The sequence below is a fragment of the Lissotriton helveticus genome, chromosome 7 (genome assembly GCF_964261635.1).
Source record: "Lissotriton helveticus chromosome 7, aLisHel1.1, whole genome shotgun sequence".
Lineage (NCBI taxonomy): Eukaryota > Metazoa > Chordata > Amphibia > Caudata > Salamandridae > Lissotriton > Lissotriton helveticus.
The window spans coordinates 135,889,977-135,912,444 of NC_136068.1; the positions used below are offsets into that span (position 1 = coordinate 135,889,977).

Here is a 22,468-nt window from a genome sequence, read left to right on the forward strand (position 1 = left end):
ATTGTCTGTGTATGTACGAATGGCATGTTTAGAAAGTGTGCTTGCAAACCAGAAATAATTTCATAAATGCACTCTCTTCAATAGGTCACGTTCCCGATCCGAGTGTTCAAGCTCTTGGGGGTGCAGGTCCTGATTGTCACCAATGCCGCTGGATCCTTGGCCAACGAGTACTGTCCTGGAGACCTCATGATAATCCGGGATCACATCAACCTGCTGGGCCTGTCTGGACAAAACCCGCTCCTGGGACCCAATGATGACCGGTTGGTGAAGTAGAGCCAGGATTGTGAGGTGGGGAATGGGAGATGGTTACACACAGGGAACTGTGAATCACCAAAACCATGACCCCTACTTACATCGGCTTGTTGAACTGGAGAAAGTGTTGATACTCTTCACTATTTAGAAAATGCTCAAAACACAGTTTTGGTCCCCAAGAATCTTCCACCAAGGAGGCGGCAGCCATGGACAATTCCCTCCTTAGTTATTGTAATGTTCTCTTCAGTTGGCTGGTTTAAAAGGATGTATGATGATTCTATTACAATGCGGTATGTTACATCGCGGTCTTGACAGCGCAAGTCGTTACATCGACTTGTGCTGGAGGGCGCTGGACTTGGGGACAGTGTGAATTACTATTCCAACTCCCGTCTACGTACAGTAGGGAAGGTGTTGAAATAGTAAATTACACTATTCCTCAGTCTAGAGCGCCCTCCAGTGCAAGTCGATGTAACGACTTGCATGGTCAAAACCGCAATGTAAAATACTGTGTTGTAATGGATGCGTGGTAAAGGATGTTTCCCGGTTTAAAACACTTTTATGACACAACAAAAATGAAGTTTTCCTGAAACAGCTGTGTTGAAGTTACCTTAACACAGGTTGGTTTTTAGGGCATTTCTGCAGACGGCGAGACTGAATGCTTACTGCAGGTTCTGGGATTAGGGGTTCCAGATTGAAGGACCAAAACAGAGAAGGCTCGTCCACCTTCAGAGTACAGTCTGACCAGGAGGATCCTCATTAGATTTTTGTATTGGCTCTTAAATTCTCTGACTGTGCCACAAGATGTAGGGAAATACCACTAGTCAGATATATGGGGGGGGGGCATTAATGCATTTACATATTTGGTACCTTTTATAAATTCATCACGGTTTTTAGCCCTCAATATATGGCTAGCTGGATTTCCCCACACTGCTCAATCAGAAAATTATGAAGCCCGGACAAAAAAAAAAAACTACTATGGCTGACTGCCTGTAAGAGTGTAGAACACAGCAATCTGGAAATGGCCAGCCTAAGCGTGACCATATTTCTGAGGCCAGAAGGAATCAGCAATGGGTTCCGATTTTGAATCATATCATTTTATGGGACTAGATTTTGATGTAATGGAAAGTGTCATTTTAACAATTGTTTTTGTCAGGGAAAGAATCAGCCCCTACCATCTCATGGCAGCCTTTTAATCCCACCCATTACCAACTCTTGGCCTCTAATGCTTCTGTTTATAGGTCTCATGGCTTCCTTGAGAATCAGCCACTTATATTTCTTCTCGCTCCTCACAGGTTTGGTCCACGTTTCCCGCCGCTCTCCGACGCTTACGACAAGAAGTTGCGTAAAACGGCTCGGGATATCTCCGAGAGGCTGGGCTACTCATCCTTTGTCCACGAGGGGGTGTACTGCATGGTAGGGGGCCCCAACTTTGAGTCTGTGGCAGAGGCACGTTTTCTACATAAACTGGGGGCAGATGCAGTGGGTAAGTTGGGCTCACAGGGCACTGCAGCTTTCAAATGTTAGTGCATATTTAAAAATGTAATTCTGTACTGCTGCTACAGTACTGCTCCTGCTGTGTGTGAGGGAAGCTAACACTTCCGCCTCTAGTGTGCCTGCTGTGTGTGGGTGATGGGTGTCCTGATGCTATTTGATGTATGTTCCTGCTGTCTGAGGGTAATTGCCCTTCTGTTACAGTGTGGTGCCAGTGGTGTACAGATTATGTGTTTGAGTGAGGTGGGGTGGCTCTCCTTATTGTCACATCACCATTTCTGGAAATAATGCTCCACAGAACTTGCTGGCTCACACTGGAGAAGTCCAAACATTCACCAAATTTACAAGCCAGGAGTTCTCTGGAGCAGCAGAGAACCCATGTTCTCTCTGAAAAGCTCTTTCCATCTTTTCTGTTCAAGGGGAGCTACTTATTAGGTCTAGACCAGGTGTCTCCAACCAGTCGATCGCAAGATACCAGTAGCTCATAGGCACCTTCAGAGTAGCTCACAGCCGTGGGTTCATTTTTCAATAAGCACAGGGTCACATTTTCCTTTTAAAGTTAAGGGAAGGCTGTGTTTATTTTACACTACTATCTTCACACTGTAGATAGCAGGCCTGATAATGAGCAGTGTTCAGTGCTCAGTCAGATGCATGACCGAGGCTGGGGTACAAAGGTGAAGAAGTGAAGCGCTGATTTATTTAAAAACGAACTCAAGGCTGTGAGCTACTGTGAAGGTGTCTGTGAGCTACTGATAGCTTGTGATGGACTGGTTGGAGAGACCAGATTTACAGGTATTTAACTTTAGTTGTGTGTTAGAAAAAGATAGACGTGCTAGTGTCGTCCCTTTCATACTAAAACTATGCCAGCAAGTTTGTCGCATAGTTCATGTTACCAAATGCTCTCAATTTGCAGCCAGAGAAAGAAAAATAAACACCAATCACAATGTGAAAGAAGTAACCAGACATTTGTCACAGGAAATAGCTTGACATTTTCCCTGTGGCTTTGAAAACAGAAAATTTAAATGCACCTTTATTACTCTTTCACTTTTTGAACTCCAGAATGGTAAGTATGGGGGTGCTGAAGCACCCTTGCACTCCTACTCCCAGCACCTGAGTTTAAGTAGCAGCCAGCCCAGATTTAAATTCCCTTTCACGAAAGGACACTTTTCAAAATGTTAGGTGCCTGAGAGTACTGTGTGGACAATGGAACATGATGACTGCTGACCAGCCAGTGCACTTTTTTTATATTCTGACAAAACACTGAAACTATAAATTCTGAATTATTTCTGTGCTTAAATTTATAGTGTACCTTGAAGATATAAGTGCACATAGGAGCCTGTTAGTAGGTTTTGTCACTTATATGTCTGATTTATCTATGTCCACTCTCTCAGTTGCTGTGCCGTGCTTGACTTGGATAAGTAGACTCAAGTGTTGTGTGTCTGAGTTCAGAAACTTTTGTCAATTGTGCTTTGGCTGGTGTCAGAGGATCCTTGGCTGAAGAATCGGTGTGTTTGAGAATGAGTGGACCTGTGTCAAGTTGTAGCATGGCAGGGGTGGGCAGATTCCATGCTGGTGATTGCGTGCCAGAGACCGAGAGGTTATGTCATAACATATGGCATTTTGGAATGTGTTGGGCTCGTTGGATGATGATGGAATGCTGGTTTGTCTATGTGAAGAAGAGTGTGGAGCCCTGTGCTACTATCCTCATATAGGTAATGTGTGCTTGAAATTGACCTCTGGCTGAGTATGCACCAGTGCAGACAGGTCTAAAAGTGGCTGAGATGGCAGATTGTTCCAGCTCTGGTGCTTGTACAGATAAGGTACCTACCACTCGTACGTATCTCAGGATAAAGGAGACGAGTTTTGTATCTGCAGACAAGGACCTTTCTTAGAAGAGTCTGTTGTGATGTGCCACAAAATCCCATCTCTTTTAGTTTTAGACTTAGGCTTCTTTTGCCTTCTCCCCCTGTGACCAGTCACAAAGGATGATCAACAACTAACTAATCAGTAGCAAGCCAGATCAATGGAGTTGGCATCTCCTGACCCTTAAACAAGTATCTGAAAACAACAATTCCTCTAACACACGATCCCTCATGCAGTGTCCTTTAGGCAGCATTAAGGCCATGGTGCTCAGATGTGGATAAGTTACCAGACGAGCCAAGAAAGTCTTCCTACCATTAGATGGTACTGAATAACAGGGACTGCTCACGGGTGCTGGACCCCATAGTCTCTTGTGGGCACGTCCTGCAAGATACAAAAGCATAAAATTAATTATTTGGTCTTCGACACCACACATGCGACACAAATCATGAACTATGACATATAAAGACGAATACACGTCAGACCTAAATGTAGCCATTGGTTTGTAGCTAAACCATTACTTTTCATTCTACGGCACAATAACTTACAAACATACTGCTTCTTTTTACATTGCCATCCCCTTAACATGAGGCGCTTGCATACTAATATTAGGAGCCTGATTTAGAGTTTGGCGGATGGGAATTTTCACAAACAAATGTGGGGGATGTCCCTTTCAAAACATAATACGTTTATGATAGCCTGCGGCACTTGTAATACAGCGGACGGGATATTTGTCGCATTTTAACGAAGTCTCGAGGCTGCTAAACTCTAAATCAGGCTCTTCGTCTCCACATTTGCACGTCACCAGCAATGTCTGTTTTCTGTCCCATATCATATGGTACTTTTCCCCAAGTGCACCACACCGTTCAAACATCTTCCAAAGATCTAGACATTTCTGTTCACACACTTGTACAGTTTTCAAGCAGTCTTGTTTCTGAGGGTACTTGCTCTGTTCATAAGCAGATGGAGCTAAATGAGCAAGTACCCATATCTCCAACCTTTTCTGGAATAGGCTTTCAGGATAGGGTCTTACGAGCTGGTTTTCTTGGGTTGTATCCCATATCCCTTACCGACAGGACCTTTTCACAGAGTGAGACAATTGCACATTCTATGCGATTGTGGGAAGCATGCAAAACTGCACCTGTGTGAGGCGTGTATGTTATGAGGGATGCTTGTTCTGTCTCTGGAGGTGCTGTTTTGTGGGTTACTCTGTTCAGACCCTACATTTGTCTTCACCGTGACAAACTCTGATTCACCCACAAGACCTGATTGTGTCTGAAGCCTGCATGAAGCTCTCTCCTCAAAAAACTCTAGAAGGATCTCAAGGCTTTGGTGACTGCAAGAATAATTGTCTTTTCTCCCCGATCCTAGGGATGAGCACGGCTGCCGAGGTGGTGGTGGCCAAGCACTGTGGGCTGAAGGTCTTCGGCATCTCGCTCATTACCAACAGGGTGGTCAAGGACTACGAAGGCGAGGAGGAGGTGAGCCACGACGAGGTGCTGGAGATAGGTAACATGCGAGCAGCCACCCTGCAGACGCTGATCACAGAGCTGGTGGGCACCATTGACCCCAACAACAACAACATGATCTTCGAGGAGAAAGAGGCGTCTCTCTGAGACCATCTTTAGCCGCCTTTGAGTTAATTAATGAAGTGGAGTCCCTCACTCCTGTGTCCACACGTTAACCAAAATATGTCAAGCCTGGCCTGCTGACATGCATGCCAGTTTTCTGTGCGCAGGAAAGTGCCTGCTTAGTATACTTAGACTAAGGCAGCACCATAAGAAGCTCAGTAGACTGCCAATGCTAGCAGGAGAGCTGAGCTGACTGCATATCTCTCTATGAGGCTGCCTGGATTGTCGAGATAACTTATTAGGTGGGATGGGATGTAATACTACTTCATTGGACATAGGCCTGTTCAGCACTAAACTCCGGCACAGCTCTTTATAGCCAGGGCCACCAGAATTATGCAATTCTGTGACCGCTAGGTTTTCCGCATACCTTTTGATTTGACACACTTTCCACATAATCCATCATCGTCTGCATAATTTGTTGATTTTAACAATAACTTAGCTTGTATCACAATGGATCAAAAGTTGCTCAAACACTGCCACACATGTTGCAGCGCACTGGCATGCCCTTTACCACCGAGAGACAGGTAATTTTTTTTATCATGTTGCTGAATTTAGGTGTTAAAATTGAACTAATTAGGCACAACTCTGACCAGACAGTGCTAACACTGTAAAAATGACTAAACAATTAAGCATTTTACTGCCACAAAATGTGTTGCATTACACAGCATAATTTTCCATTTCTTTAACGTTATTTAACGTTGTTACATAATTTGTTCCTCTCTTGCCACCTAATTTCAGTGGCCCTGCTTATACTTAGCAAATATGGCCTGAACTACTTCTCCTACTACTTTTGCAGTCATTTAGCTCTCCATGTTTAAAACATTTGAGTGGGGACTCACTTGTGGCCTTGAGCACCTGCTGAATGTGTCTGCTTTTCTGAGGTAGCTTTGTAAATATCCCATTTCAGTGGCCTGTTGGAGACACTGATGGGTCAGTGGATTCATTAGGCATTGTTCTGTATTGCATCCCATGGGCACTTCCATTGTCACCCGGCGTTCCGCAGAGGGCTCCCCCATCAATCTCTTTCTTTAAGCTCTTCAAGACATTACCTCCCTCTGGTGGCCTTCCCACAAATACCCTCAAGCGCTCCTCCCATGTGCCGCCATGGATATTTCTGGTGCTACTTGGCCCCTCGGGGTTCTTCCATGAATCTGCTGCTTTGGTCTCTTCCTGGCATCTTCTGCCCAACTGAGCCTTCCCCCAAACCCACTCAACCCCTCTTCCCATGTTCTCCTGTTTCATGTGGTCCACACATGTATCATTAGCATTGGGATGTCTTCTGAAAACAGGGACCTCTCTGAGTCAGTTGCTATAGTTCTGTTATGCTTTGATAGTGTGAATTCCTTCCTCTCCTTATAAAAGTTGGAAAAGTGTGTTTTCCCATAGTGGGACTGCTCTCCTCATCTCCTGGTGTCTATAGCTTGTGGTATAGCTGGTGTATAAATCCTCTCTTGGTAATGTCTAAGTGCAGACAGCAGAGTGTGCAAGTTTCGGAGGTGAATAAGTATTTCAGTAGGATTGGACACCTTGGAGACATTGTAAATATTCCCCAATTTCCCATATTGTATGATAAATGTGCTAAGAAAAGTGATCAATCATTGCACTGCCCTAAAATGTGGGCTAGTTGACCAAGGACTTACATATCACACTAAACAAGTGCTGATTAACATGAAGCGGCATGTCGGTTGGAGTTTCCTCTGACCGACACAGTGGCGAAAACTGGACCAACTGTCCTCCAGTCGGCGGTCCTGACCACTTAATTACGATGCGACCACACATGGTGCGATCACATTCCCACATTTCCCTATGGGATCATGTGTTACAGCAGTAAACAGGCCGTAGCACAAACTCCCATAGGGAAATGGGAGGTTGTGTTAATCCCTGCATCCCGTGGCAGGCACCTCTGCCGGAGACCGCAAGTAAAAGGGAGCCCTGCTAGGGGCCTCCAAACTCGCTTTCAGACATGTTTTCCATGTCGGAAAGCCCAACATGAAAAGCCTATCGGAAGCTGAGCATTGTAATCCCGAAGGCGGAAACGCCTTCCTATGGGATTACGGGCCAGTCTCCCAGTGACCAACAGGCTCCTGGAGCCTGTCGGAAGCCAGCCGGAATGACTAGCCGGTTTCCATTCTGACCGGCTGTATTGTTATCAGCCGGTCGGAATTGAAACCGGCGATCTCGGTCGTAAAAAGCCTCCGACCTAAGGTCAGAATCTTTACGACTGAGATCGTAATAGGCCCCTAAGAGTACAACCATTCCTAGATATTCAGACTCTGATAACAGCTTTATGATCCCCTTATAACCAACATGAGAACCATTTCATTTCAGTACAATATATTTATTGGTTCATTTACCTAATATCCTCTTAGTTATTCCTTCCAAGCGCGGACAGTATCACAGTACCAATCTTTCACTGTTGTATTTTAAATGACAGGAAGGCTCTATTTATTATATTACTAAAATTTCAAGTACTGTATTATTAAAAATATTATTTTAACACTGTAAAAGCTCTGAATTTGGAAGAGATGCAGTGCTGCAGAGAGTAAATGTTGGGGACTGTCTTGTAATGTGTTAAATGTCATATTGTATACCCTATGTGAAGCACTTATATCTACACGTCAAACGAAATAAAATATTGTTTAACAGTAAAACCTCTCCATTGATTTTCTTTTATTTTGACTGGGTGGTAAATGAGGATGCAGGGTAGCCAGTAGTAAGGTGAAACAGGATCAAGGTTTATTCTTAAGGTAGACGTCTCAGTTTACATGTAAAGTAGGTGTGAAGGAAACCCCACCAGGAGCAGCAACCTTGCTGCTCAGCCCACGCAGTCCAAATGATATTCATTCAACCAGGCACACATCAGCATTCTAATTACATCACAGACACTTTGGCTAAGCAGCAGGGGGCAAAACACTAAGGGCCATATGTATCAAGGCCAAATGGGTTCGCAAACGCCGAAATCCACAGAATTTCGGCGTTTGCGAACTCATTTTCGCAAAATGGTATGTATGAAAGAATTTGGGTGCAAAATAAGGAATCGCAAAATTTGCCATTCCTTATTTTGCGATTGCATTTAAGGAATCGCACATTTTGCGATTCCTTATATGCACTGTATTAAGCAAAAAAAAATTCTAAAATGCCCATAAGGAATCGCAAATTACCACCAACTAGAAGTTGGTGGTAAGTTGCGATTTCCTTGAAAAATGCACATTTCAGCATTTTTCAAAGTGCCATGTGACGCACATACATGCCCTTGGGGCATGTATGTGCACCACATGTGCACCCATACTTATTTCAGGGGTGCAACAGGGTGTCCTTTGGACACCCCTGCACCCTTGAAATTATTCTCAATTTGCGATTAGCAAATTGCGAATGGCAAATTGAGAATAAATTCCCATTCCTTCCTATGGTCCAGGAGGCCCATAGGAATGAATGGGAAAGTATTCCTTAATTGCGAATTCGCAATTTGCGAATTCGCAATTAAGAAATATCAAGAAATCATTAAAATATTGCGATTTTCTTGATACATACCAATTGGCGATTCTGAAATAGCGATTTCTTAAAAATCGCTTTTACAGAATCGCTAATTGGTATCTTGATACATATGGCCCTAAGTGGAGAATGCATGGCATGGATGATGATACCACACACTGGTTAGTGCGTTTGAATGTGTCCTCGCAACAATTTGTCAAAATGAAAAAAAAAGAAAAACAAATCAGTTTTTGGAATTGAAAACGGTGGTGGTTTACTTGTGTAACTCCAGCAGACTATAGACTGATGTGAATAAAACATCAACATGTAGTACAAAAATTGTCGCAGCTTTCGCCACAGGAAAACTGTGGTGATTCCGAGGGATATCACTGGAATTCTGACTGACTGGTAACGCCCCAGGGCAAACAAAATGGCTGACATAGTTTATAGCAGGAACAGTGAGTCGCTGTAAGCTGGACTGTAGGTGACTTGGTATCAAAAGGGCTCCTCCTTCTGTAGGGGGCACCAAGAAGGGTATATAGTACTTCGTGTGGCAAAAGCAGTGACTATCTTTGAAATATATGTGACTCAGTGTGAACACAGCACATATCTTAATACAGAGAACGTCATAAAACGAACTAAATGCAACTTTGCATCATCAGAGCCAATGTTTACGGTCCGTTGAGCACATATCGGGGACGTTTCTGTATTAAAACATTTAATATTAAAATGTAATAACGTGAGATTACTGAGCTAATCTTATGACTATCTGAAACATCTTCCAAAGTTCCATTCATAGTAACCCACACATGTAGATTTAAAGTTTCATCATCATCATCATTTCATCTTCATTTCGACAAGGATGTCATAAAAGAGATCACATAGATAAAACATTTAAAAATTATTAAAATACATTTCGATACACAGTAAAAGATTAAAATGACGCGCAATCTAGCAGCTTATCAATACATCAACTTAATAACGAAAAACAGAGTAGATAGATGCCCAAGAGGACCACCTTGCCCACTCGAATTTAAGATTAAGCTCCAAAACAGTTTAGAGATGTAACTACTGAGGCCCATTTCAGACAATGGTCACATACTACCTTCTTGTGTTCCACATAGCTGCAAGAAAATTGGTTAGAGCGAACACAGTTAATGGAGAAAGATCCGTTTTTAGTATTCTATAGCCTACTGAGCAATGTATGATGCCCCAATTTTTACAAAGAGGAATGATCCATCTCCCTCTGTTTTTTGTAGGCAGGGCAAAAGAACACAACGTGCAATTCAGATTCCAACTCCGAAGTACAACCTGGACAATTCTAGGGAAGTTTGGATGCCACTTGCTCGTGAAGGCTCTAATAGGTAAAGAGCCGTGTCTCCATTGGAGATAGAGTTTCCTAAGAATAACAGGACTAACATCATCTAATACAGACTCAAAATAGTAAAAATCTTTAGTCATTAAAGTTTCATTTAACGACATTTTCAAAGGTACATTCAAAGTTACACCAATGTTTGTACAGCCCTCACCAATATCTTTAATGCATTTCTTCATAATTCTATGCTATCAGGAGGACATGGAAGTAGGTTTCAAGTTCATCAAGGACATGAGGGGACATACGCGTGTGGGTTGTTAGGGGTACTTAAAACACAATATTTTTCAAACTGACCAACATAATTTTAAAGTCTTCAAAACAGAAACGTGTGTGGTTTTGTCAGTGTGAGCCATGTAAAAATCCCAGGTGAAATCCGACAGACATCTCACTATGCCCGACTAAAAGCACCTGTACTCAACTACTTACTACAGAATACATTTATAGGGGGAGTGTAACATATCCCCCACAAGCCCCCCACCACCGAAGCTACGTCCCTGGAAGTACTTTAGATCCAGATCTCCATCATCAGTTTAGTACCCAATTATTTTACATGACTCCATACTTTTAAGTTTTTATTTGAACTCTTTAAAGTGAGCCTTAACTGAAACTTTTCGTAACAAAATGACAAACATGGAGGTGCAATTGGGAAAATCAGCCTGGGCTCACTGAGACCAAGTCTGTCATAAGTGTTATCAGAGATCCCACAAAAATAAAAAGCATGTAATCGAGATATACAATTTTGATGAAGATCAATGAATATTTTATTATTATTATTATTAAGCAATTTGTATTGCGCAGACTAAACCCGAAGGTATCAAGGCGCCTATCAAAATCAATAAACAGAAAATATACAGAAATACGCATTGCACAAGCAACGTGCACCTCTGTTGCCTAACTGGGGATGTTGAAGGAGATGGGAATGTGTCTCAACAGGTGATGCCGCACTAATTTTGACGTTAATGACAACCCAGGAAATAACATCAGTGACATGAGAAAAAAATATTGAAACACATGTAAAGTCAATAAAATAACACCAACACCTCTATAAAGTAGTCTAGTGCTTACAAATGTAAAGATCGAATAATAGGCATTCGAATGAAATGTTAGACAAGTGTTTTTTTCAGTTAGCGGAGCACCACTCTGGTGAATCCAAATGGGCTCCACTCTTCTGCTATAGGGTGGGCTTGAGTACAAACTGCTTCCTGTGTCTTTACTTCCTTTATAGTGCCCTGAATTGGGAACCTGTATTCACCTGTACCGGGTATTGCTACTAATGATGAATCTGTATTAGCTCAGAGCCTGGAGAAAGTAGCTGTGGGTCAGGAGATGGCTTTTAACTCTATAGGAGAAAAGGGCTCTGCATGAGCAAGGGCACAAGTAAAACACAGAGAGCCTTGAAATGGTCTTATACCAAGATCTGTCTGTGGCACAAAGTGATTTTCTACTGTCCTGTCCAACGCACCATCCATCAGAGGCATATTCTCATTCAGAGGGACCAGAATAACATAGTATGTGCAGGATTCAGTGAGACTGAGTACCTGACCGATGGCACAACCACGGTTTCAAACAATAATAAGAGTATACTAAGGGCAAACTTTATTTTTAGGTTACATCCGGCACCCAATACACAAAAGATGATGGGAGAAATACTTGCAATTTGCCTAACCAATGGCAATCACTCGAGGTAGCTTTCGAACCCATAGTTTGTGTCCACCATACCACTTCAGATTAAAGACAGCTATATGCAAATCAGTCTTGGTCCTACTCCAATAAGCATAGTGTAGCCCATAATGCAGTGGGCAAAAAAGAGAATGAGATGCTAAAAAAAAATGGCCCCCGTTGGCAAATCAGGCAGTTTCAAATTTCAAAAGACGCGCTGTATTTGTGTTTTGCTAAGGAGACTGCAAGCATTTGAGGTTGCTGCAGCAATATTTCCGATGATATGAGGCAAATCAACAGAAACTCCTGTCCCACCAGACCATAAAATGGGTCCACAAGCAGCCCAAAAAATGAACCACACACTGACATGTCAGTCCAGCCCTACAGGTGTTTAAAAACATAATTTTTTACTATCAGGTTCTTTTTGCTGTGGGTTTCTCAACAGTTTGGTGCGTGTCAAGAGTTTTTGCAGATCCCTGGTGTGGGGAGTGGTGAGCCGGACCACGATGGACTGCCCTGCTGGGCAGGCTAGCTTCAGAACAATTTGTACTTTAAGGAAAGGATTTAGATAGCAAAATCATATCATACTGGTCATAAGTTACTTGCACTTTAAATAGTCATCTGGTGGAACCTACACAGTTGTAGAATTTAACTGGCTTAATTGGCAATCTCAAAAGATAAAAGTTACAATTGTGTGCACTTTACAACATTCTCACGTTTAAGGAAATTAAATCATGATTCATGATACTTTTTCCCGGTCACATCATAAAAAATACGATTTTATTCATTATTATACAGTAAGGTGCTTTCTTCACCTTGCGACCCTAACACTCCTCATTTATTCAACATTACGTTCCACCTATCAAAACTTGAGAATGCTTCAAATGAGATGTTTGAGAGACTTGTTGATTGTGCATATAAGTGTGACCCTCTTCCATCCAATTTCTTCTGTGAGATTAAAACGTCTCTCCTCCCACTTTGGACCAAGATAATTAATGTCTCACTGCTTCAAGGCATTATACCGGACTGCCTAAAATACGACAGATCACATGGATCTAAATAACTTCAGTCTAATCTGTAACATCCCGACTGTGGCAAAGCTCCTGGAGAATTGTGACCATGTCCAATTATGCAACCACATAGACCAATTTCAACTCCTAGACCAATTCCAATCTGGCTTCCAACAGGGCCACAGCACAGAATCTGCAATAACACACATAGTTGACGACGCACTAAAAATGCTGGATCAGAATGATTCCTGCCTACTAATCCTCCTAGACCTCTCATCTGCTTTTGATACGGTCAAACATAACAGCCTCCTAGACTTACAGCAACAGAGGATAAGGCTATCAAGGCCGGTCCTTAAATGGTTTGCCTTGTGTCTCCACAACAGAACTCAAAAGAGCAAGGTTAATCAGTCCCTCTCCAATCCCACCTCAACACACTAGGCATCCCACAGGGGTCTTCGCTATCACCCACTCTCTTCAACCTATTCATTGAACCTCTAACTGAAATACTAAAATTATCCGACATCCACTACTACATGTATGCTGATGAAACTCAGCTATACTCCCCTGAGGATATCAGATCACTCAACTCAATTCTACTTAAAACTAAAAAATGACTGACCTACAACCACCTCAAACTCAATGCCTTTAAGACGGAATTCCTCCTAATCTCCACTACCAAACAGTCATGTGACATTGAAGACTGGATGGAGCATTTAACTGCTCTTAACTGCCCCCGCATGTTATAAACTCCACAAGATCACTAGGAATAACGCTTGACAAGAATCTGAATATGCAGGATCACACAAGTACAGTTATCAAAGGCGCTAATTTTCAAATTAACATCCTTAGGAAAATAAAGCCCTTCCTCCCCCCTGACGACTTCAAGTCAGCTGTTCAAGCTCTAGGGATTTCCAGGCTGGATTATGGAAGTGCAACACTCTTTGGCTTACCTAGCTGTAAGCTGGCCCCACTAAATGCTTCTCTTAACTCTGCTGTAAGAGTAATCACTGGATCAAAAAAAACTACCACATCTCTCCTGTCCTGAAATCTCTGAAATGGCTCCCATGTGAGGCTAGGACACAATTGAAAATTGCGTGTATAACCCATAAATCACTTCACTTCAACACCCTGAGATTTCTTGCACAAAAACGTGAGCTTTCAGGTGGCTGCAGATCCTCTAGAAGCACCAGCACAATGTTGAAACCACAGAAATTACACAAAAAGAAAACATACAATCGAGCCTTCTCGGGTATTGCTCCGCGTATTTGGAACTCCTTGCCCCCTGCAATCAGAATGATCCCTTCCACTGCATCATTAAAAAAATAAGTTGTAATGTTATTGTTGAACAAATCTCTACTCTTGAATCCATAGGAACCTACTCCCAGGACACTGTTTTGATGCAATATTATCATTCATGCTTTCACTTGATGGGTACTGTCTTGTATGTAGATCTGTCACCTTGGACCTTGCAATCATATCTCCTGCACCCTAGGAGCTGTTACAGCCTATATTATTTGAGATTTTAACACACCAACACATCTCCATTGTACTTTCATCCAACTAACTACTTATGTCAACACACCCAACATGACATGCCATCATTCCAAAACATCTCCTCTCAACTATAATATGCCAACACATCCACCATTTTACATCAATTAACAAATCATATGCCCACACGACAACCCTCATACGTCTAAACGATTAAAACACCAACACATCCACCACCTGTACACAGCCAACATAATACACCAACAAACCCGCCATCAGAGGTCCATGCATTCACCATAATTTATCCTTACAACTTACACATAAGCCACATCACACCCTGAACACACCTATCATAAGTACCCACATCACATACCAAAACATCTGCTATCATACTTGAGTACATCCACACTCATACGCCAACTAACCTACATAAAACACCATCACACCAACTATGATGTCCACACAACTATTATTTTATCTTGACACACCAACCATCTATCTACACAGACAACATCATACACTTAACACACCCATGGTTATATGCCAACATAAGAAAAATCATACATTCAAACAACCACAATCATATGCAAACACAACCACCATCAGATGTACAATCAACATATGCTTGGTTATCACCGTAACGGACGCTAGACGCCAGCAGTAATTACTCTCGTCCTTCACCAGTTTTTCTAAACTTGACTCGTGTAATCTACATCACGCTGTCCCTTAAACGAGCAAGTGCGGTAGAAAATAATCCCGCTCTACATCGACTGGGCGTCCTACCTCGAAATATCGTTTTGGTAGTGAACACTGTTTCTTTGGAATTATTGGAGATTCCACCTTCTACATTTTATCGATATAAACGTTGTCATAATCATTGGCACTTACCGTCTGTTTACACGCTCTTTTGACTCGAGCTGTGTTTCAACAAATAGGTGTTCTAACTTGTAACCACAGTCGCTTATATGAAGGCGATTTCAACACTGATTTAAGGATCGTATTTATCTTCATGAAAATCCTGCTGTATGAGTCATAGGTCCCTTACATATCGAGTAAGAGATCCAGGACAGATGTACCTTTTTCCTTGTTTTAAAAATGTGTGTGGCTCCTGAAGAAGGCGTTGTCTTATACGCCGAAACGCGCGTCGAACATATTTTCTTGCCACTTCTTCCTTTTTATATATTAATTTCCCTATTGATTATTGTTGTTTCTTCTTATATTTTTAGTTTATTTTAACTGTGTATTTGAAACTGTGATGAATAATTTGTATCTGATAAATATGTGTATAATGTACTGTTGTTTAATAAATAGCATATGATTTTATTTGCATTTGCCTTAATGTCCTTCCCCCCCTCTTACTAGCTGCCTTGTTTTTATTATAATTGCCTAGGAATTGTTGCACATGTGTTCATTTCCCTGTCCTAGGAATTGTTATCTCTATTCAGGGGGTCCTTGTTTTTCCCATACAATCAACATATGCCAACACACTCATCAGTATATAACTATACACCAAGCATCCTACTTACAATCAACACCATATGCCAACACCCCCCGCATGCTATACAGTACACCCACCCTCATACATCCACATTATCAATATCATATGCAAATACTGCCATTTATGTCAACATGACCAGTATTCTATATCACACAAGCAACTTCATACGTCTGCACACCTGCCATCATACGCCCACACTAGCACATTGTACAGGAGTGCACCCACCACCATGTCTACACAACTCCCATCATACAAAAACACATCCACAATCTTACTGAACACAATGCGCATCAAATGACGCCACACCCATTATTATATGTCCACACACCCAACATCTTAGACCAACCGTTTAATCATCTGCACCAAATATTGCATGCTCTTAGATAGCTTACTGAGCTGCTTCTCCCACATTCGGTGCAGATTGGTCAGGGCACACAGGCAACTTCGTAATGGCGGTGGAGCTTCGCCCCACAACCCAGCACCAGTAGATGATAAATAAAATGATAATAACACAATGTTACTATCATTGTATTTACACTGACTGAGCCGCGCAGTGAGAATTGGGTGGGGCTGGGCATGGCATGGCAGGGAGCCGGCGTAGTGTGCACTTATAAGTGAACATGTCAGTTTGGCCGGCCGTCTTAGACCGGCCATACAGACATGCACACTTATGTTTCTCCATCCCAGATATGTTGTGTTGCACAACCGTGTTGAAGAAAAGCCACAGGCTCCAATGCACAGTCTGAGCTGCAAAGGAGGTCGCTCAGACAAATCCTGGTGCTGCTCTAATAGCATGACAGCAGGATCTGGATTGGGTGGGGGAGCCTGTGCCTTGAGGGCCCACCCCCTTCTGGCTGATGAGAGGAGCAGCGAGGCAGTGGGAGCGGAACGGCAGTGGGAGCAGGGCGGCAGGTAAGTTTTTTTATTTTTATATTACTCCCCCCCCCTGAACCCCTGTATACTTTACCCCGAGGCTGCCCTACCACTTTAGATAGCGGCGGCCCTCACTGTCAGGACATACAGTTATTAAGGTTGCAAAATATGATTCTCTCGTAGGGGATTTCCATGTATAGTCATAAACAAATGAATAGTCCCACCCATGTACGGGGACCCCGGAGCACTTCTTCTAGATATATCTCCTTAAGTGGCTATTCTTTGCCTGTAAAGGCACTTGAAAGTTAGAGACGCAATATAATGCAGCCTAAGTACATAGGCTACGCTGGCCAAAGTCTTCATCATGAAGTGAACAAGGTGACAGTACACTACATTTGAGAGGAATTTGTAATGTTTTCCATACAGAATGGATCAACTTCACAAAACACTTTTTCATGATAGAGATGAAGGAGAGCAGGGCAGAGTAGCCTCATAAGCTGCCGTTATATTGCTAAAAAATTGAGACTGTGCTTTTAAGACCCCCATAGACCACCAGTATTCCATCATGCACAGCTGGTGGCAGTTGCTTCAGTTCTTTTTTCTGGCTCCTGCTGACAGGAGCCTAGAGCATTGCACTCAGCCAGTTTGTTGTTTTAAAATGAATTTCTGATGTTCACGTAAATCTGATTTACTCGACGTTTATGGTTTTTCTCTGCCTTTTTCTGACAGGAATTATTGGATTTTTACTTCAAAAAGGCCATCTCTTTTTGATAAGTGTCCAGACTGTGGCAGAAAAAAGGCCAAGACTGATCCTTACAGAGTATGTATACTCTGTTTACCTAAAAGTCATGTTCCTGACTCTTGTCAAATTTGTAAAACATTCTCCAGGCGCACTCTTTGCGACAGATAGAAGATTCGCCTTCAGGGAGTAGAGGAATGGCAAAAATAAAAGGAAGGTGGAACGTCAGGGCAAGGAGAGAGTCAGTCCTCTTCCAGGGCTCTGTCATCAGTCTCTGGTGGACTTTACAGAAAGAAAAGGGCTGAAAAACGCTGCCGGTCCCGGTTGACATAGAGGGCCATGACGCCCAGAGGAAGTACGGCGCCGACCTGTTCACAGTCAGCCCACGGATCGACGTTGATGAATTGCCACCAGTATACATCAAGGCAGCCGAGACTGCCGTCATCGCATGGACACAGGTCAACTTCATGAAGCCAGGTACAATTGACGTTGCCATGCTGGTCTCCGTTGAAATGGTTATCTCGTCGACACATCACCAGTCGATAATGACACACCACCGTTGATTGACGTTGACCCACCGCCGTCGATCAACATCAAGAAACCACCATCGATCAATGTCAAGACAGGATCTGATATCAAGCCGCCGATGGTCATCGTCGAGCAGATCGACGTCGAGGGGGAGAGGAAGGTCATCTTCTATCTTTCTTTCAGAGTCCTCCAGGCTTCAGAATGCATGCAAAAAGAGGAGACGAATTTATATGCCACTGGATTCGGAGTACTCTTGTATATATTCTCATTAAGTGAGCGCACCATCTCCAAGGCCTGCACTTCCTCTTCCAAGGTGTGCTCCTCCTGAACCAGCTACGGAACCAAATCTTCTAACACCTCAACCTCCACCAGTGCCTCTTGCTCCACCATCAAGGCCTATATCCCGGTCTTGATATAGATCTCACAGGCACAGTCCAAAATGCTGCTACAGAAGCAGGCGTTGGAGCCTGTACCTCCTCTCCAAAGGGCACGGGATGTATTCAAGGTTCTTTCTCATCAAAAAGAAAGACAAGAACGAGTTCAGACCCATTCTCGACCTCAAAACAGCCAACAAGTGGATTCAGCAAGAGAAGTTCTGTATGCTGGCATTTCACCAAATTAACCCCCAGTTGCACCAAGGGGATTGGCCCTGTGCCATCGACCTTCATGACGCATACTTTCACATACCAATTGCCAGAAAGCATTGCAAGTTCTTGAGGTTCATAGTGGGGCACAGGCACTACCAGTACCGAGTGCTTCCTTTTTGCCTGAAGTCAGCGCCCAGGACTTTCTCCAAATGCATGGCAGCGGTTGCCATCCATCTCCGGAAACACAAAGTGTTTATCTACCCCTATGTGGATGACTGGCTGATCATTGCATCCCTGTCTCAGGAGGCTCAGCTGCACTTCAATTAGGCTTGTGATCTCCTACACCTGCTGGGCCTTCATGTCAACCATGCGAAGTCCAACTCTGCCCCAGTGCAAATATTACACTATCTGGGGGCTTGCATCGATACACTCCGGGCAAGCGTGTGACCTTCGGAAGAGAGCCGCTTATCAATCCTTCCAGGGGCTCAGAATCTCATGTCAATCTCTCATCGCAATGTGAGGAAAGTCTCCTCTGTCCACGGCTTGATGGCTTCCTGTATTTTTCCCACGACAAATGCACACTTCTACACGAGACCGCTACAGGAGTATCTCGAAGACCAGTGGAACCAACTGACATGTAATTGGGACAACAGGATACAATTGTATCAGCATGCCCAGCAGTTCCTTAAATGGTGCTGCTCTCCAACCAATATCCTATGAGGGATTCTTTTTTACAGGGAGATATCTCCTTAGACCATAGTCACAGATACATTGCTCCTAGGATGGGGAGTCTACATGGACCACCTTCAAATCCAGGGCAAGTGGCCACAGAGGGAGCCCACAAACCACATCAATCTCCCGGAGCCAAGGGCAGGCCATCTGGCACTGAAGGCCTTTCATCCATCGTTCACCTCCAACTCTCTGCTTGTTCAGACAATACAACAATGATGTACTACCTCAACAAGCAGGGAGGAACGAGGTTCAGGCCCTCATCTCAAGACGCCCACACAATCTAGAAGTGGCTTCTGAAGACAGGCAAAGAATATCCACTTACAAAGATATATGTAGAAGAAGTGCTCTGGGGTCCACGCACATGGACTATTTGAGTGCTTATGACTGATCATGGAAATACTCCTACGAGAGAACTGGAGTTACAGGTAAGAAACTGTTCCTTTCACATGACAAAGCCCAATCCAAGGTCCCAGCTTAAAACTGAAGTCGCAGAACATTTTCTTATAGCAAAGGAGTTATTTCCTACAATATATAATTATCTCCACCAGTATCTTGATGACTATAGCGGATCAGTTGGAAACTTTTTACCTCACCTGTTTACCTTATCATCTAGGCTGTGTTTTTTCTTAAATGCTCTGCTCAGTCTAGTCCCACCCAGTATTTTCACTCTGTTACTCCAGGGTCCCCCTGGAAATTACTCCAGTTACTCAGCGAAACACGCTGTTGTGAATCTTGATAACCCAGTCGAAGTACACTTTGTGTCAGGGTCCTCCGCTCCTCTGCAGCTCCTGCTAATGAGCCAGGGAGCCTGTTTCGCTGAAAGTATTTAAAGTTGTCAGAAGACAGCCCTACAGCCTCTCTCAGACCTAGTCTAAAAAATGTCCTAGAAAGCTTATTAGACACACATACAGCTCCCAGGTTTAAATCTTTACTGATTTATGCACATCAACAATATATGACTGATCTCTATTACTATATTAATTTTAAAAAACTGATAAATACAGAAATAGTATATTCTTTCAAACTTTTCTCCAAGCTGTAAATTATGACTGGCAGACTGCAGTCCAACAGCTATGGATGTTGACAGGGTGGAAGGCTAAAAAAAGTCTTTAATTTCCTACTAAAGCTTATACAGCTAAAATGGTGGCCCCGCGCTCATACCAAAATGTAAATGTTTTAGTAGGTTACATTTATTTTTGCTGTATATATATGTCTGCTAAACCAACTAAAGTGCTATAGACCTTAAAATCTAAGTGTACAATTTTCAGTTCAATAAATGTGGGACTACAATAGCAGCAAGTATAACTTTTTCACTAACCAAATATATATGGATAAATAACACTAAAATATGAAAATAATAAATATGGATAATAGGGACATAAATGTAAAAACAATAAATTTCGAACGCTAAATACAGGCTACCTTAAGAGGTAAACTTTAGGAAGGTTTCCACCCAGGTTTCCTGAGAAATACTGTGTAACTGTGTGCTCGTGTTGTGCAAATGCTCAATGTGAATGATCCGAGTTGGTTTATTGGGAAATGTTACATCCGATTCGATCAGTGTGATCTGTTTAGTATGAAAGGTTATGATGATTGAAAAGACCCACATTTTTATTAGTTTTAAAACCAATAGGTCTTTATGGGTGGATTGTTATCACACTGTGCAAAGGCATGTTGACACATATTTTCTAACATGGATTTCCAAAAGTAACTGGAGTAGGCAATGCCTTTGCTTACCACGTCTGACAAGCCATGTTTTTTAGGGAATTTCATTTGTTTTTAGGCCTGGCATGACAGCACAGCTGTCTGCAAGGGTGTATGTGTTCATGGGACAAAGAGCTGCAAGAAGTAGTATCAAGAGAGGAGGGGACCACATGGCGAATACATTTCTTCAGAGAGGGTGAGGGCGTTGTGATTCCCATGTACATGAGAATCAAGCTGCAGAACTAGGGTTGGGCATAACTCGCGTACTTCCATGTAGCATAATCATGTGGCATTACCTAAGAATTCAGCGAGATTGTAAGGAATTACGTGAGAAGAGTAATTATGTGTTTAGCGCTATTTATTAGAGCAAAAATGCATCTTGCGTCCATTTTTAGGTCTCGCCTGTCGATGCGCATGCGCATCGAGCAAGCGAGACTATAGGGGCTCATCTACTCTTTATCTAACTTGCAAGGAATCGTGGCGATTCCTTGCAGTGCCCGTGACTTTTAAGCTCAATGCGCATGTGCATTGAGCTTAAAAGCGCGTGCACAGCCGCCCGCATTCCTCCGACACCTTTGAAGTGAAGCTTAGCTTCACTTCAAAGGCCCGGCTTCTTCACACCCACATGCCGCTCTGCCCCGCTCCGCCCCCTCCCCTGAGTCATCCTGCCTGCCCCTTCCCGCCGTGTCGCATTTCTCCTCCCCCCTCCCCTCTCCCCTCTCTTCCCTCCGTCTTGTTTTCTTTGATGCTGGTATTTCCATATCTGGCAGCTTCCTGCCCTCACCCCACGCACGCTGTTTATTTATTTATATTTAATATGCAGGAGATCTCAGTTTATTTAATTTATAATTAATGATGCCGCCCACGCTGAGGCTCGAACCCTGTTCTCCTTCTCCAAAGTCGGCATCGTTATATGTTGAGCCACCTCTTCGCACCGTTTGTTTGTGCTGACTTTCTTGCTCTGCCGCTGCTGGCAGCGGCATTGCGCTTGGAGGGAACATGTAATTGACCCGTCTCGCTTCTTTTCATTTGAATTTTTTTTACATTGTCTCCTTCCTTCCGCCCCTCGCAGTTTGTTTTCCTTGCACCGTCCCTTCTTACAGTCCCTTTAACCATTTTGGTGTTGCTCAGCCCCAACTAGCATGTTATTGTCAAGCCTCCAAATATGCAGCACAAACACGACGTACAAAGAGATTAACGTGTTGCCTGGAGCACATTTCGGGAATAACATTAAATGAAAGCCCAAACCCGCTTTACCGCAACTTGCTTTCACTTGTTGTCTTTGTTTCCAGTGCTATTTTAGAGCTTTGTGCAAACTACACTCTCGTTATTTTGCTGGTAATAACTTTGAGGGAATAGCGTATTTTTGTTTTTTAAATAGCTGGCAGCTTCCTGCCCTCACCCCACGCACGCTGTTTATTTATTTATATTTAATATGCAGGAGATCTCAGTTTATTTAATTTATAATTAATGATGCCGCCCACGCTGAGGCTCGAACCCTGTTCTCCTTCTCCAAAGTCGGCATCGTTATATGTTGAGCCACCTCTTCGCACCGTTTGTTTGTGCT

The 22,468-nt window shown here is 43.1% G+C and overlaps 1 protein-coding gene across 1 annotated transcript in view; it reads left to right on the top strand.

Moving 5' to 3' along the window:
• The window catches only part of LOC144768231 (purine nucleoside phosphorylase-like), an 85,709-nt gene extending 77,824 nt beyond the window's left edge, over positions 1 to 7,885 (top strand). The window contains exons 4-6 of the mRNA XM_078651731.1: positions 85 to 260; positions 1,545 to 1,735; positions 4,975 to 7,885. Coding sequence (XP_078507857.1) covers positions 85 to 260; positions 1,545 to 1,735; positions 4,975 to 5,219 — 612 coding nt within the window. The 3' untranslated portion in view covers positions 5,220 to 7,885. The remainder of the gene's footprint in view (positions 1 to 84; positions 261 to 1,544; positions 1,736 to 4,974) is intronic.
• The last annotated feature ends 14,583 nt before the right edge of the window (positions 7,886 to 22,468 follow it).